Source organism: Cibotium barometz, chromosome 11 (assembly GCF_041138505.1).
Source record: "Cibotium barometz isolate CiBa-2024 chromosome 11, ASM4113850v1, whole genome shotgun sequence".
NCBI lineage: Eukaryota > Viridiplantae > Streptophyta > Polypodiopsida > Cyatheales > Cibotiaceae > Cibotium > Cibotium barometz.
The window spans coordinates 38,772,507-38,788,817 of NC_141056.1; the positions used below are offsets into that span (position 1 = coordinate 38,772,507).

A 16,311-nucleotide genomic window follows, 5' to 3' on the forward strand; every position below is an offset into this window, starting at 1 on the left:
TGTTCACACACATCACTACCAAATATGGCTACATCCCAGACACTCCAATCCACACACTAGCCACAAACAAGCATGAGGAACTGGAGAAGATCATTTCGGTGGCCAAATGGTGACATGGAGACTAAGAGCAAATTTTAATCAATAGAAACAAAAAGTATCATTACATCCACGCAAAAAGACCTAGCATTCAATACCCTAAAATAAACTACAAAATGCTTAATTTATGGGTCCATGTGGTTTTTGGGAGAGGGAACTCTCATCTTGTTTATAGAAGCTCACTTGGCCGCCGCCGCCGCCACCACCACCACCACTACTACTACTACTGGATCCAAAGTAGAAACTCACGTCCTAGTCACAATTATCCATCTAACGTAATAAACTCTCGTCCCAAAAACTCAATTTCCTAGGCATGGCATACTGAAAACAACTAGCGTCATATTGCCATTTGCGCAACAAAAAGAAAACAGCTAAGAAATGGTCATATCTATTTCATGACGATTCTTTTAAATTATGAAATGGAAGGAAATGGCGCCCAATCAAGATTGGTTCCAATTTTTATTTCCACCAAACTTTCTCCCCAAATTTATATTATTCTCCAAATTTTAGATTTCGATCACATTTCACCCCTCAATTTTATCTTTGTTTTCAAATTTTTTGCCTTTTCTTCCCCAATTTAGCAATTCTCCACAATTGTCATTTCCTAGCTCCAACCTCCTCCCCACCGAAAATATATATATATATTTATATTTATATTTATATTCATATTTATATATCTATTTATTTATTTTACCCATCTGTTTTACCAACATTTTCCTCAATTTTATATTTCCCCCTCAATTTTATATTTTCTCCCCAATTTTACATTTCTCCCAACCTAGTGTTCCTAGTTTTGAGTTGTTTATTCTTCCTCGGGCCGACAATTGCCATAACATTAAATACCCCAAAGTAAACTACATTGTGTTTAAGGCATTAAATACCCCAAAATAAACTACATTGTGTTTTTTCACTAGAAATATTCCTAACAATAGAGCAGTTTCTCTATAAGAGCTGACCTTTGTTGGAGAGAGAGAGAGAGAGAGAGAGAGAGAGAGAGAGAGAGAGAGAGGTTGTTTTGGTGATTTAAATTTCTAGGAAAGAAAGTCAAGGGAGAAAAAGAAGGTATAGGAAAAGGAAGATACTAAGATTGAAATTTTTTATTTACAAAAAGAAGCTTGAATCAGACAAAATTCCTATATATCACCAAATCATGAAAAGACAAGCCAAAAGCATTAAACAAAGAGCTAAAATAAGAATGTCTAAATGCTTACACTAAAAGGTGTCCACATGTAGAGATAAATGTTCGTCCATATGGATCTATACCGAGTGTGTGACCTCCTCTTAAACCATCCACGCGCTTTGATTGATCTCCCCCAACTTTTTCCACGACACATTCTGGACAGAACCAATCACCCGGAGGCAAAGAAGCCCTCGAAATCCCAACACACCTACTGTGATACGCAGCAGGACAACCATCACAGCAGATCAAATTGCCATTCATTCCACAAAGCACACACTCATCACTGTTCCAATCCAGGGAACTTTGCTCCTGAATAAACTTGGTTTGAATGACTGAAAAACTTGTTGAAGTTCGCTTAGTCCTCTGCAAAGCATCATCATTGGCTATCTCCTGGTGTTCATTTGTCACAAGGGAATGTAGAGGATTGGGAACATCTGTCACCTTACGAGTGAGGATTTTCTTATCCTTCTGCCTAACCTGGTTTGTAAATTCCAATTCCCGGTTATCCAATACTGCCCTTATTTCCTCTGTTTCCATGACTTGATCACAAAGAAAGCCCAAGACTGCCAGCTTGGCCTTTACTGAGGCTTTGTAGTATTCACCATCAAGCAGTCCGAGCCAAGCTATTCGATGCCCATACAATTTACCGAAGCCATGAGTAGCTAAGAAGACCATCAGAAAAGAGGGCCAAGTAATGCTATCCAGCAAGTTCCAATCTCGGTGCCTGAAGCATGACAAACATACACATTATTTTGGTCAAACCTTGATCACATGATTATTTCAGGAGATTTTAAAGATCTGAAATATGTGTATGCCGACTCTGTGCAGTCATCCATTTATGGAATTCTTGTTAAGAACAGTATGCACAATCAAAAACCCCAGACATATTTGTTTAATCCTTTAATCATGAAATGATTGCTTCATGATGTTAGTGCACTAGAAAAGCCAAAACATATTTTGCTTGCTGTTGGTGAATTGTGAAAACTTAAACATGCTTTTCTTCACAATCTTAGTGCATTGTCAAAATCAATACCTTCAAAACAGACATACCTTAGACAATCCTTGGCCCCTCTAGAACCATCTTTTGAAAGGCGTTGAAGATGTCTCCTCAATGCTTGCAAAAGGATGAGATGTATGCAGTCTGTCAGACTATTAGGAGTTTCTGCAATTAACGCATTCACAAAGTCGTCTAGGCAGAACGGACTTACAAATAGTACATGACTGAAAGACCTCAAGAAGCTGTAAATTGCAAATGCCTCTGCCACCAGATCTTCCGACAAGACAATGTCTCTAGATGAAGGTGGCAACGGCACTAGTGCCGGAAGGTTTAACTCCTTGGAGACTTTTGCATGAACCATTGAGGGTGTGCCCTCACCTGAGCTTGAGGATGAGAGCAAATCATCTTCTTCTTCTGCAGAGCTTCCCACCTCATAATCGCTGGATTCATCCCCATCCAAGGTGGATTCTTCATCATCAGAATTCTGCACAAGTTTTTGACCTCTGATACTCCTAATTTGGTCCTGATGATTGCTCAGACGATTGGACTTAGCAGGATAAGGCCGCCCCCTGGATTCCTCCCCTTCATCTTGCCTTTTCCTTTTGGAGCTGCGGAAAGAAGACTGCTGCTCATTAACCTTCAGCTGCTCTTCAGCATCGACCTCTTTGCATTCTTCTGCAGAAAAAGAGTCCTCTCTCCCATCATCATTCGTTACCCTCTGGGTAGAGGCCCTACTCCGGCTTCTGCGACTAAACTTTTCAATATCATTTGATCTGCTGCTAGGAGTCTCCTGCCTAACTGCTGGCTCCGTCTTTTGGCGTTTAGAGCCAACTCCTTTCCTTAACTGCCCACGGTCGTTCCCTTTAACTGCCTGTCGCCCTCTCTTCCTGCTTGGAAGAGCCACATCTTCCACTGTATCTACTAGTAATCGATTGACCTCATGAAGCTCTAACTCTTCTCTGTCCCCATCGTCATAGACAACTTTGTAGAAGCCACGGGCAGCGTTGTAGGCGACCACCGCTCCAGCAAACTTTCCAAACCCTTTGAACAATTTCTCCACCCGTCGGCCGATAAGAAAAAACTTGTCATCGTCGTCCTGCTTCTTTTTCCTTCCCATAACAACGCTGCTGCCTGTTCGACGAGGTGCGATGGCAACGAAAGAAACAATCCAGGGATCGTGCTACAGAAGAAAGCAGAGGAGAGGTGAGTGGGATGGCTTACATAATCACCTAAAGAAACCCTAGCCTGCCGTTCTTCTGCGATTCTGAGAAACCTGCCAAGCGATGCATAGGCAAAGCCGTCGGAAACCTGGACCTGCAGTGTATTCCTTCGGGTTGCTGTTAAACAGTTCCAATCCTGCAAAATTCGCGAAAATGGAGAAGAAAGCAGTGGAGAAGGCAGAGGGTAGGGGGAAAGCCAATCGCAGACAGGGGGAGGGGAAAAGATGGAGGGAAGTGAGAAAAAAAAAAGACAGGGAAGTGGGAGGGCTAGGGTTTGCAGGTGGAGAAGTGGGAGGGCTAGGGTTTGCAGGTGGAGAAGGGGGAGGGAGAGAGAGACACAGAGAGAGAGAGAGAGAGAGAGAGAGAGAGAGAGGTCGCGGTATTGTTTTCCTAGTCCTCTTAAAGAATGACAAAAGGGAGTAAGGCTTTACCCATTGAAACTCTCTTGTTGTTGGAGGGAAGGAAGAGGAGAGGGAGGCCGCTCTCTCTTCCCTCCCTCTCACAACAGCTTCAAAGGTGAGGGGAAATGAGCCCCAACATCTCTTTGAGGTGTGTATTTGTATTGCCTCCCCAATCAAAAATCCAATTTTTCTTGTGATTTATTTTTCTGTTGAGATTAAGATGGACTTTAATTTTGAGGTGTTCTAGGCACTAGTTCACTTTTCTGCTTCACGCCTCTCTCTCTCTCTCTCCCCCTGAGTGTCAAAATTTGGAGGGTCACTCTAACAATATGAACTTCTACAACCCCTTGTGGACCCCTCTCTTAGTACTGCCTAACACCTATGGTTCTAGCGGTGCCCTCCTACTACTTCCTTCGTGCAATTGAAAGATCTGTTTTATTGAATTAAGGTATGAGCATATGATTACTCAATCAACAAAGAGCTTAATTGATATAAGGATTTGGGCAATTCATAAAGCAATCCACGGGAGGCTTGAATGATTTTGGCAAATCATAATCTAGTCAAAGCCAAATTTGGGATCAACATGGAGCTTTTAGTGAAACAATAAAGCAATTAACAATGAGGGGAAGGTGCTATTTAAGCATTGGAAGAAGGATGTAATATCCATTGATGCTACTAAAAATATAAATCTATGTTTACTGCCAACCATCTCCACAATTGTGCATCATTCTTACATTTTACAATGCCATTTTGCTCACCTAATTTTTAACCCCTCACTCCTTATAATATGTTTCAAATTTTATTGAAGTGAACTCTTGTTATCCACTTCATACAATAAACATGGTTTCACCTGTTAAATCGTAAGGTGCTTACCATCTCACTTGCTCGAACGGGCACTTATCTTTTGTAAGATGGCACTGGAATATATAAAGCGGCCTTACCTTGAGCTTAATGTCAAAGAGGGAAAGCCTAAGGACTTCATGTACATACTTTCTTACGACTAGTAACAGTGGCTAGCCCATTTTTAAGTTTGGTCGGCCTAGTGTGAAAAGTAGCCACTTATATATAAGTCAATTTCGACACTAAGCAGTACACATTCATTCCCTTACAATAGAATACGTGTGAGCTCTTGTCTATTCTTGCTTACATGTATTCTTGCATGCTAGGTGATTGCTTACTTAAATAGGTTTACTTGTAGGTTTACCTCTTCCATCAGCTTCTTCCTTATCCACCTTTTGACAAAGGAGTAAGGACATGATGAGCTAGTGCACCCACATCCGGGAGTTGCATTGCACCTTGAAGGCAAGACCCAACGACACATGATTTGACAAAGACTAAGGTAAGCTCTGAACTCCAACATATTTAGCATCATCAATCAGGGCTTAGCCCCGTTCTTCCATCCATTCCAAGCTATTAAGATTACCTAATATTTTTCGATGTCAATTAGGAGATCACATTCGAAAGGCATAAGGTTTTGGAGCCTTGTGGATGTGTTAGTTTTGTTGTTTTTTTATGTAGTTTTGGAGGCCTTAGATGTGTTAGTTTTGTTGTTTTTTATTTTGTTTTGAAGCTTGTTGCATTAGGGCATTCTATTTTCATATCTTAGAAGGGGTGTCAGGACTATGGTCCTACGGAAGTCGAACCCTAGCATAAGTTAATAGCTTTCGGAGTCTCGAGAGTATTATTAGTGCTAGTGGGGTTCAGGGGTTAATGGGCGTTAGGGTTTGGTCGATGTGTGTACACATCTAAGTTAGCACGGCTCTTAAGTAAGATGGGCGGCCGGGCTAGGAGGTGTGGACACAGGCCAGGGTTTTGGTATAAAACCCAACGAGAAACCCTAACTCGTCATTATATGGTTGGGAGGTGAACCGACTTCCACCCTCTCTTCTTCTCCACGCCTAGGCTATGGCGGCTTGAGGAAGACGCAGCCGTAGCAGAGGCGTTACACTGGTATCAGAGCCAGCGGCGGCAGGCGTGACCTGCACGAGAAAGAGCTCGACGCTACAGCAAAAGAAACGAGCGCAGCTGCCGCCCGTACGGTGACCTGCACGAGCGCAGCCCGCAACCGCCGCCTACCCGCCTTCCGTACGGCCACCACAGCGGACGACCAAGGCGGCGACCAAGGCAGTCCGGCAGTCCTAGAAGGCGATCGTTGGCGCGCCGTTGGCGAGCGCGCGAGAATTCTCCCTTACTTGAGTGGCACAAGGGGGAGGCTTCACCATCCAAGGAGTGGGGTTTTGAACCCACCACCTCAAGCTCCAAGGCAAGTGTGCTAGCCACTTCACCTTTTCACTTGTGTTGTTCTTCTCTTCAAAAGAACTCTACTTATTCTTTCAAGGGAGGACACAAACTACAAGGAAAGTGACACAAACTACAAGGAAAGTGACCTTTTCACCTTCAACTTTCCTTCTTTCAATTTGTGAGAGGAGTTTTCTATGCTCCAAGTTTGGAAGTTTTTGGTGGACGGATCTTCAACGACATGCTACATGCAACACACTTTTTTGCATGCATGTGTTGATTGACGACTCGAGTGGTGATTTCTTCTCGATTTCCGTGCATGCAAGAGGAATTCTTCTACGACGCTTCAATTGGAGTTCGCTTTTGAAGGTAATCCGTTCTCTATTTGTAAGCACGTGCATACCATGGCCTCAGCGGAACCGTCTCATGTTCACTTCGATTTTGAGAATGATATGCCTGATGTTAGTGAGGCACGCCCTTTGGGTGGTGGTGTGGGTGATTCGCGACAGGCCGTTGTGCCTAATCGGGATGCCAACATGACCGATGCCGAAGGGGGTGCGAGTCCACTAGATGATTATGGTTTGGTAGACACGTTAGAGTTTGGGCGTCTCACTTCAAGGGTAGTTGTACTTGAACGCACTATAACAAATGTCAATACCAATCTCACAAATTTGAGTACGCTTTTTACTGAATTTATGGCACGTTTTGCAAGTGGAGGGCCTATTCCGATAGTTATGCCTCCTCTTGTTCCAAATCCTACAGTAGAATCTATTGCACCCTCTGCAACGCAGGAAGGGGCTATGTTGAAAAACGTGAAGCCGCCTGTGTTTAAGGGAGAGGAGCGCGATCGTAACAAGGATGCGGTCCATACATTTTTACACAAGTAAACGGACTTGCATCGCTTACGCCGCACTCCCGCTGCTGTTATGGTCATTGAGACGAGTCTCACACTTGAAGGTAAAGCCTACAAGTGGTGGATGAGTCTACCTAATGAAACTCGCCCTAAGACTTGGGAGGAGTTTGCGGCAGCTTTTAAAAAGGAGTTCTTACCGCAAAACGAGAAAGATCGGAGTTGGACAGCCTGGGACAAGTGCAAGATGGAAGGTCTTACACTTAATCAGTATGTGTCCAAATACCGTGAAGTCATTCTTAAGCTAGACGGTTTGGACGACTTTCAAAAGGTTCGTGGGTTTGTTAGAGGCCTTGATAAAGAATATCAGGCAAAGGTTAAAACCCAGTATCCTAAAACTTTGGAAGCGGCTATCCAAAGTGCCCTTATCTTTGATGACACCATGGATAAGAAGGGCATGGATAGACCGGCCAAATTCAATGGCTCGCAATTTAATGCTAATAAGCGTAAACTTGCCAGCAATTCTACTGAAAACACAAAGAAGTCTAAAGGGTCAAGTGGTCCGTTGTCTCCACAAGACTATGAACGGGCCAAGAAAGAGAAACTATGTTATCATTGCTTAGGTAGTGATCATGAGAATAAAAATTGTCCACAGTTACCTCGCAAGAATAAGGATAAGGTCAAGGAGAAGGCTGTACACATGGTGCAAACGCTTCCCTTGGATGCTGATCCTAAGTATTCTGCGGTAGAGGTTTCGCACACTGCCGAGATGCATGAGTGTAATCTCACTGCATCTATGTGGCAAGAGACAGTTGGGCCACATGATTTGGTCCGTATGCATGGCTCCATTTATGGTCATCGAGTACGTATTCTCATTGATGATGGTGCCACGCACAATTTCTTGAACTATGCATTAGTTAAGAAATTAAAGTTGCCGGAGACAAAGAGTTCTCATCATTATGTGGTGTCCACCATTCAGGGGGATGATCACGATGTGTGGGATACTCTAGTACGGCAGTGCCTGTGTTTGTGCAAGAACACACTATGGTTCTTGACTTCCAAGTGATGAATATGTCTCGTGCGGATGTCATCTTAGGACGGGAGTGGTTGTATGGGTTAGGGTCATCACTCAAAAGGAGTTATGAACATAATACGTTTACGTTTGAGGCCAATGGTAAGCATGTTTTACTTATTGGGGAACGTGATGTACCCCCAACACCACTGATATGTAATGCCGAACTCTCTTTTTTGGAGCATAGTAATCAAATAGAAGAAGTCTATTTTTGTTATTGTGTGTCTCAAACTAGTGGGTTTGATGTGCATGATGTTTCTTCTTCAAATGAATCTTCCTCAGCGATGCCTTCTTTCTCTTTACCTTCTTCTAAAATCTCTTTAAATAATCTTAAGCAACCAGTTAATGCTTTGTCTTTGCAACAACTGTTACAAGAATTTAAAGATATTTTTCCTAATGATTTACCAGAGGGTTTGCCACCCGAACGAGCTTTGCCTCATCGCATTGATGTCGTTCCGGGCACCAAACCAATTAGTAAGCCGTCGTACAGGCTTAGTGCGACTGAAGCAGCTGAGGTGGAACGTCAGCTTGCTGATTACCTTAGTAAGAGCTTCATTTGCCATAGTGCTTCACCATGGGCATCGCCCATTCTTTTGGTGAAGAAAAAGGATGGATCCATGCGCATGTGTGTGGATTATCGCTCCTTGAATGCGGTAACAATTAAGAACAAATACCCGCTACCTAGGATAGATGAGTTGTTTGATCAACTCAAAGGTGCGAAGTATTTTTCTAAAATTGATTTACGTTCAGGATATCATCAAGTGCGTATTAACGCTGATGATATAACCAAGACTGCGTTCTGGACTCGCTTTGGACACTATGAGTTTTTGGTTATGCCGTTTGGGCTTACTAATGCCCCGGCAACGTTTATGACGCTTATGGATAGCGTACTAAAGCCGTACTTAGGCAAATTTGTCATTGTCTTTCTTGATGACATTTTGGTCTATAGTTCGACTTTAGAAGAGCATTTGGAACACTTACGAAAAGTTTTTCAGTTACTACGCGAGAATGCACTTTACGCGAAAGCAAGTAAGTGCGAATTTCTCAAGGATAGCATACAATACCTAGGTCATGTAATTTCTGCAGACGGAATTGCTTTGGATGCTAGTAAGGTTGATGCTATCATGCGATGGCCAACACCTCGAAGTAAGGAAGAACTTCAAATCTTCTTGGGAATGGCAGGATTTTATCGCAAATATGTGAATGGTTATGCAAAGATTGCCGCTCCCATGACTGATCAATTGAAAGGTGCGGCAATTACCTTTCAATGGTGTGAGGAGCAACAACGTAGCTTTGATAAGCTTAAAGTTGCTTTGGCTACGGCTCCCATCTTGGCAATTGTGGATCCTCAAAAACCATTTGTGATTGAAACGGATGCCAGTGCTAAGGCAGTGGGTGCGGTTCTCATTCAAGATGGTCATCCTGTTGCCTATGAGAGCAAGAAGCTCAATCGTGCTCAACAAAACTACTTAGCTTATGAGCGTGAGCTCTTTGCCATCATATATGCCTTACAAAAATGGCGACATTACTTATATGGTGCACAATTCGAGATTGTTTTTGATCACGAAAGCATAAAGTGGTTTATGAACCAAACAGATTTGCAGGGTCGAAAGGCCAGATGGGCTGAGATCCTTCAGGAGTATGATTGCAAGCTACGCTATCGCAAAGGACGTTACAATATTGTAGCTGATGCTTTGAGTCGTATGCCAGAGATTAATTCGCTGTTATTCACAGAGTTGAAAAGCGAATTGTTAGAATCTTTACGAGGCAAATGCAAGCAGGATTCAACATACTCAAAGGTGTGGAATCATGTTCAAATGAGGGGTCCCTCTCACTCAAACGGTAGTGTTCCCAGTTCTTCCACACATGGTTCTTCTTTATCACAAGATGAACTACAGCGATGGAAAAACTTTTCCATCGATGATGGATACTTACTCCACAAGGGGAGAGTTTGTGTTCCTTTGGACTTAGACACTAGGCGCCAAATTCTTTTTGAGTGTTATGATAGTCCAAGTGCAGGTCATGCGGGCATTCGCAAAATGTATGCTCTCGTAAGAAAGCATTTCTATTGGCCTGGACTTCACAAGGATGTTACTGACTATGTTCTGCAGTGTTAGAAGTGTTAAGTGAACAAAGCAAAACGTCTTAAAGCTGGCGGGTTACTGCATCCATTAGAGATTCCCGACGGAAAGTGGGAAAGTATCTCTATGGATTTTATAACGGGCTTGCCCACAACGAATCGTGGACATGATGCCATTTGGGTAATCGTGGATCGATTAACCAAGCTTTGTAGGTTTGTGCCTACTAAGAAAACAGTTACAACTCCAGAATTGGGACGCCTTTTCGTGGAGAATGTTTACCGACTTTATGGCTTACCGTCCAATATTGTCAGTGATCGCGATCGCAAGTTTAACAGCCATTTTTGGCGAGCAGTATTCAGTAAGTTGGGTACTATGTTAAACCTTAGTACAGCTGATCATCCGTAGACAGATGGTCAGACTGAACGGGTTAATCAAGTGCTGGAAGATATGCTTAGGGCATATGTCAGCAAAAAACAATCTGATTGGGAGTCTTATTTTCCTATTCTTGAGTTTGCTTACAATAGTGCAAAGCATGTATCGACAGGATTTAGCCCTTTCATGTTGATGTATGGTTTTCAGCCACGTTTACCAGTGTCGGTGGGACTGGCGAATGAGAAAACCAGTCAGGTTAAGGATTTTATCCAAGACCATATGGATATGTTGCGCCTTGCACGATTAAATGTTCGTCAAGCGCAAGATCGTTACAAGAAGTTTGCGAACCAGAAACGTAGGCCACTTCACTTTCAAGAAGGTGATTGGGTGTTTCTGAAGGTACCAGAAAACTCCACCAGTTTAAAAACGGGTCCCGTACCAAAATTGTCGCCCCGATTTTGTGGACCGTTTAAGATACTCAAGAAAGTGGGCCCAGTAGCCTATAAACTTGAGTTACCAGCACATTCCAAGGTTCATCCCATCTTTCACGTAAGCCGTTTGAGGAAACGCCTTATGGGTCATGAAAGGTCGGTGGATGATTCTTTCTTGGTAGAATATGTGGAACCCCCAATACTGCCTCAGGAACCAGAAAGAGTATTGGATTACCACATGTTACGTACTCGCCACCAAGTTCGGAAACAAGCTCTTATCAAGTGGAAGGACCGTCGAGAGGAAGGCTCCACTGGGAAAACATTAGTGTGATGAGGAAACGTTTCCCCACTTTTGTTTTCGAGGATGAAAACTCTTTTCGAAGGGGGGAGTAATGTCAGGACTATGGTCCTATGGAAGTCGAACCCTAGCATAAGTTAATAGCTTTCGGAGTCTCGAGAGTATTATTAGTGCTAGCGGGGTTCAGGGGTTAATGGGCGTTAGGGTTTGGTCGATGTGTGTACACATCTAAGTTAGCATGGCTCTTAAGTAAGATGGGCGGTCGGGCTAGAAGGTGTGGACACAAGCCAAGGTTTTGGTATAAAACCCAACGAGAAACCCTAACTCGTCATTATATGGTTGGGAGGTGAACCAACTTCCACCCTCTCTTCTTCTCCACGCCTAGGCTATGGCGGCTTGAGGAAGACGCAGCCGTAGCAGAGGCGTTACAAGGGGAAAACCCTGGTTTTGTTGTTTTTTATTTTGTTTTGAAGCTTGTTGCATCAGGGCTTCTATTTTCATATCTTGGAAGGGTTTTAAAAACCTTAGTTTCTTAGTGATTTGCATAACCTTGGAGCCCACAAGGCTTAGATTTCATTACATTGAATTAAGGAATAGCTTAGCAATTATGATTAGGAGTGGAATCCACTCCAAAAACATAAGCATTAAGCTCCATTAGGTGTGGATTAGAGTGGGATAGTTAATTTTTATTCATACATTTAATCTTTTTTCATGCCTTATTGAAATTGGTAGCTTAGAGCATACAAAATGAATAAAATAATAAAAAACACTTAATCACTTGTCACTTGTATAACCATCATTAATTATAATTAAGAACCTTAATCACCCCTATCAAGTCCAAAAGCCCTTTAAAAACTCTCAAAATTGGGCCAAACAACTAGCTCTCATGTTGATAGGGGTGATTAAGAACCTTAATCACCCCTATCAAGTCCAAAAGCCCTTTAAAAACTCTCAAAATTGGGCCAAACAACTAGCTCTCATGTGGGAGACGTGGGCCCACAGCTTTGCGAAAAAAGTTGTGAGTCAACATAATTAAGCCTAGGGACTGAATCGTGAGCCATAAGCAATGAGTTTGGAGTTTGAGTCTCGGGATATGAGCCGTGAAGTCTATGTGAGTCATAAGCCTAAAAGATGTGAGTCAAGCATGTGTGAGTCTAAAGGTATTATAATAACCAATTATTACTATCTTGAAGACTTGGGACATACCTACTTATGCCCTTTAAGAAATTTCTTATCATACAATGTGTACCTGCTATAATTTTTAGGGAAAATTATTATCCTTTGTAATTATTAGGGTATTAAAGTGCCCAATAATTGCATACCAACCCTATCATATGCGTATTTGAAATATGTACCCAAGGAGGCCTATTTCATAAAACAGAAACATGAGCCTAGTTCACATAAAAACAATGTGAGTCTAGAGGCATAAGACTACATATCTGAGCCTTCATATGTGAGCCTAGAGATGTGATTATAGAGACATGAACCTAGAGACATGACCGTACAGGCGTGAACCCACCAGGTGTGACATGAGTTTAGCTCACCAAACCTACATGTGCCTATTTCATACAAAAAAGGCACGAGCCTACATATGTGAGTTCAGAGGCATGAGCCCATAGACGTGAGCCTAAAGACATGAGTCTATAAGCACGAACCTAGAAACACGAGCCTAACAACAAAAAAAAAACTCAAACAAAATAAGCTTTTTTTGTGTAGCTTAAGCAAAATAGACGCATCTGAAATCAATTTTAGACTTGCTTTAAGAACCACTAGAGACCATTTTATTAAAGTGAAACCTTTGATAATGCAAACTTGATCTAGACTGATTATTGGAAATGATAATATAATCAATTGTAGTGCATCAAACCACACTCCCTCAAACCCACACAAGTCCCAATAAACGAGCAACACTCAAGAGAGTGTTTTCCTATTAAGAATACTAGACTTCTTTGGATCCATAGCTTTAAAATGAGATGAGTCACCTAAATGCATATGTGAGTACAGAAACAACGAAAACAGGAGCCACCACACAGTACTTCGAGCCCCAGATTCACCAATTTTTTTTGTAAACAACACCATAAACTTCATAAAAAGGACATTAAAATTGCCCTACCTTTGGGCGAAGCTCTAATGAAGGAACAGGACCAGGAACCTCATGGTTCGCTCCCTTAGGAAGTGGTAAAACCATGTTGGTTACTACAATGTTTTAAACATTTGGTGTTGATCTTGAGCTAGGTTTATCCTAAGCTGTTATCCTAAGCTGACCATGGCCAAAGTAGCCCAATAACCACAATTTATAGCAATCGCGGCATGTCTTTTTTGTTGTACCATTAGGGACAATATTCCACAAAACACCTAATAGTAAGCACAAACATTATAAGTAGGAGTCCCACTTCCATAGGACCCCATTATAAAAGCTTCTTCACCATGGAGCCAAGTTTAAGTTCCTCTCTGTTTGAATAATGCACCCTCCTCACCAACTGGTCTCTTACCAAGCAGATGGTCATACGGATGTCTACATCTAATTCTTTTTTGTCTCTTTCTATATCTTCAAAGTTGGCGAGCCTTACATGGGTTTGGATGTCGGGGCTAATCCTAGTAGGGTGTTTTGGAAAATCAATGTGTGTTTGGAGAAGGCATCTCTATATCCATAATAGCATAGGCTTCCCTTGTGAAATATTGGCATTGCTTCTAGTTGTGGTGGTGGTGCCAACCTATGTTTGTTATTGTGTTAGAAGCATCTGTCTTGTGCTCTTTGTTCATTGGGCATGTGACTCCTCCTTGGCCCTCGGCTTCATCATATCCTTAAAAGTGCTATAGACTATGGCCTTGAGCAATTGGTTCTTTCTTACCATGTAATACAAGACTTGGCCCTCGGCTTCATCATATCCTTAAAAGTGCTATAGACTATGGCCTTGAGCAATTGGTTCTTTCTTACCATGTAATACAAGACTTGGCAAGTGACATAAGTGTGGAAGCTATCACGTAGGCGGGACATCATTGTTTGTATATAGATCGATATCTCAAACCTCCCACACTGCACTCCAAGTAATATTCTAAACCTGTAGAGCTTCTCTATACCTAATGCCTTTATGTAAAGATGTCAGCCAGATGATCCTTTGTGTTGACATATACTAAATTGACATGACTTGCTACTAGAACCTTCTCCCTTACAAAGTGATAATGCACCTCGATGTGCTTTGTTCTAACATGATTGACTGGGTTACTCGCCAAGTCTATTTCGCCAAGTCTATACTACTCATGTTGTCACAATAAATGACAACAGCCTTATCCACAAGCCAAGCTTAGCTTCTAAAACCAAACTACCTCACAAGTTGCCATAGTAGTGCCCCTGTGCTTTGCCTCTTTACTCGATAAGGTAAATGTCAATTGTTTCTTAATGCTCTAACTCACAATAACACTCCTAAAAGAAAACATAAAGCCACTAGTAGGTTGTTTCTTACTACTCTAACTCAATAAGGCAAATGTCAGTTGTTTCTTACTGGTCTAATTCACAATAACGCTCCTAAAAGAAAACATAAAGCCACAAGTAGGTTGTTTCTTACTACTCTAACTCGATAAGGCAAATGCCAGTTGTTTCTTACTGCTCTAATTCACAATAACACTCCTAAAAGAAAAACATACGGCCACTGGTAGATCTCGTCTATGACACTACCAGCCCAATCAGCATTTATGTACCCATGTAGTTATATCTCTATGCCAACCTTATAGAAAAGTCCATAATCAATTGTAGACTTTATGTACCTGCCGAGAATCTATCTAGCCACATCCAAGTATGGCTTTCATGGGGCCTTGATTATAAATTGACTCACAAGTCCAACAATATGCTGGCCTACTAATGACCATGGAGATCAAGCTACCCACTATGTGCATGTACATAGTAGGGTCCTCTAAAAGTATACTTATACCTATGGAAAGCTTAGTGTTCTACTCTGAGATGGCAGTGAAATAGGCTTACAACATGTCATACCATCGTTGGACAATAACATGTCCAAGCCATACTACCTTTGTAAATAACAACAAAATGCCATGAGGTGATCTCACCACCTCTATACCCAAGAAATACCGCAGCTCGTCCAAAATGGTATAACAGGCTTATAGCCTGTCATACTATAAGCGTGTCATACCATACTTAGACAACATGTCTAAGCCATACTGCCTTTGTAGCAACAAAATGCCATGAGATGATCTTACCATCTCTATAACCAATAAATACAATAGCTCACCCAAAAACTTCGACTTCAAAAGCATCTTGACATAATGTATATCACCATCACTCTATCACCAGTGATAATCAAGTCATCCACATAAATGATTAATAGCATGATCCCTCTATCTATCTTTTTCACATAAAGTGAAATATCTGCATTGGATATATGAAATCCAATGGTAATAAGATACTCCTCGATCTTGTTTGACCATGCTAGTGCTTGCTTTAAGCCATACAAGGCTTTGTATAATTTGCACACAAAATATGGATATGCATTATGTATACTTCTTCTTACAAATCATCATGTAAGAAATCATTCTTTACATCCATTTGACGTAAAGACTAGTCCTTTGCTACTGCCATAGCAATGCCAGCTCTCACAGTTTCCATTCTCACAACTGAGCTGAATGTCTCCTCATAGTCAATGCCATAGGTCTGTGCATAACCCTTGGCAACCAATCTTGATCACTGATCCGTCCGAGTTATGCTTGACCTTATACACCCACTTATATCCAATTGCCTTCTTTTCTTTAGGCAATGGCATTATTAACTCCCATGTTACATTTATATCCAATACTGCCATCTCCTCATTAATGGAATCTTTCCATTTTTTTCAAGTGCCTGCTCAAAACAAGTGGGCTCTAATTCCTATATTGCTTTAACCATGTAAGCATAATGATGGGCTATATATCCATCTTATGTCAACTATAACCCTCGTAGACTTGCATACACCTAGATCACTGCTGCCAATTGTTCTTATAAAACAACCTTGATTCTCCTTGCACTAGGAGTAACCATTGACAGAATGCCAAGCTCCTTATTAAGGCTCTGCTCAGAGTCACCA

The 16,311-nt window shown here is 41.8% G+C and overlaps 1 protein-coding gene across 2 annotated transcripts; it reads right to left on the reverse strand.

Annotated features, from left to right (window-relative positions):
* Positions 1-1,148: 1,148 nt before the first annotated feature.
* LOC147634154 (DDT domain-containing protein PTM-like) lies at positions 1,149-4,028 on the reverse strand. Of its 2 annotated transcripts, XM_086805296.1 has the most exons (3): positions 2,652-4,028; positions 2,327-2,438; positions 1,149-2,000 (listed from the first exon to the last, which is right to left on the reverse strand). In XM_086805296.1, the coding sequence occupies exons 1-3, from the start codon at positions 3,388-3,390 to the stop codon at positions 1,304-1,306; spliced, it is 1,548 nt and encodes a 515-aa protein (XP_086661422.1). In that variant the 5' UTR covers positions 3,391-4,028; the 3' UTR covers positions 1,149-1,303. The 2 variants fall into 2 exon arrangements, with proteins under 2 accessions (XP_086661422.1, XP_086661421.1); XM_086805295.1 differs by having other exon boundaries at positions 1,154-2,000; positions 2,327-4,006.
* Between the last annotated feature and the right edge of the window lie 12,283 nt (positions 4,029-16,311).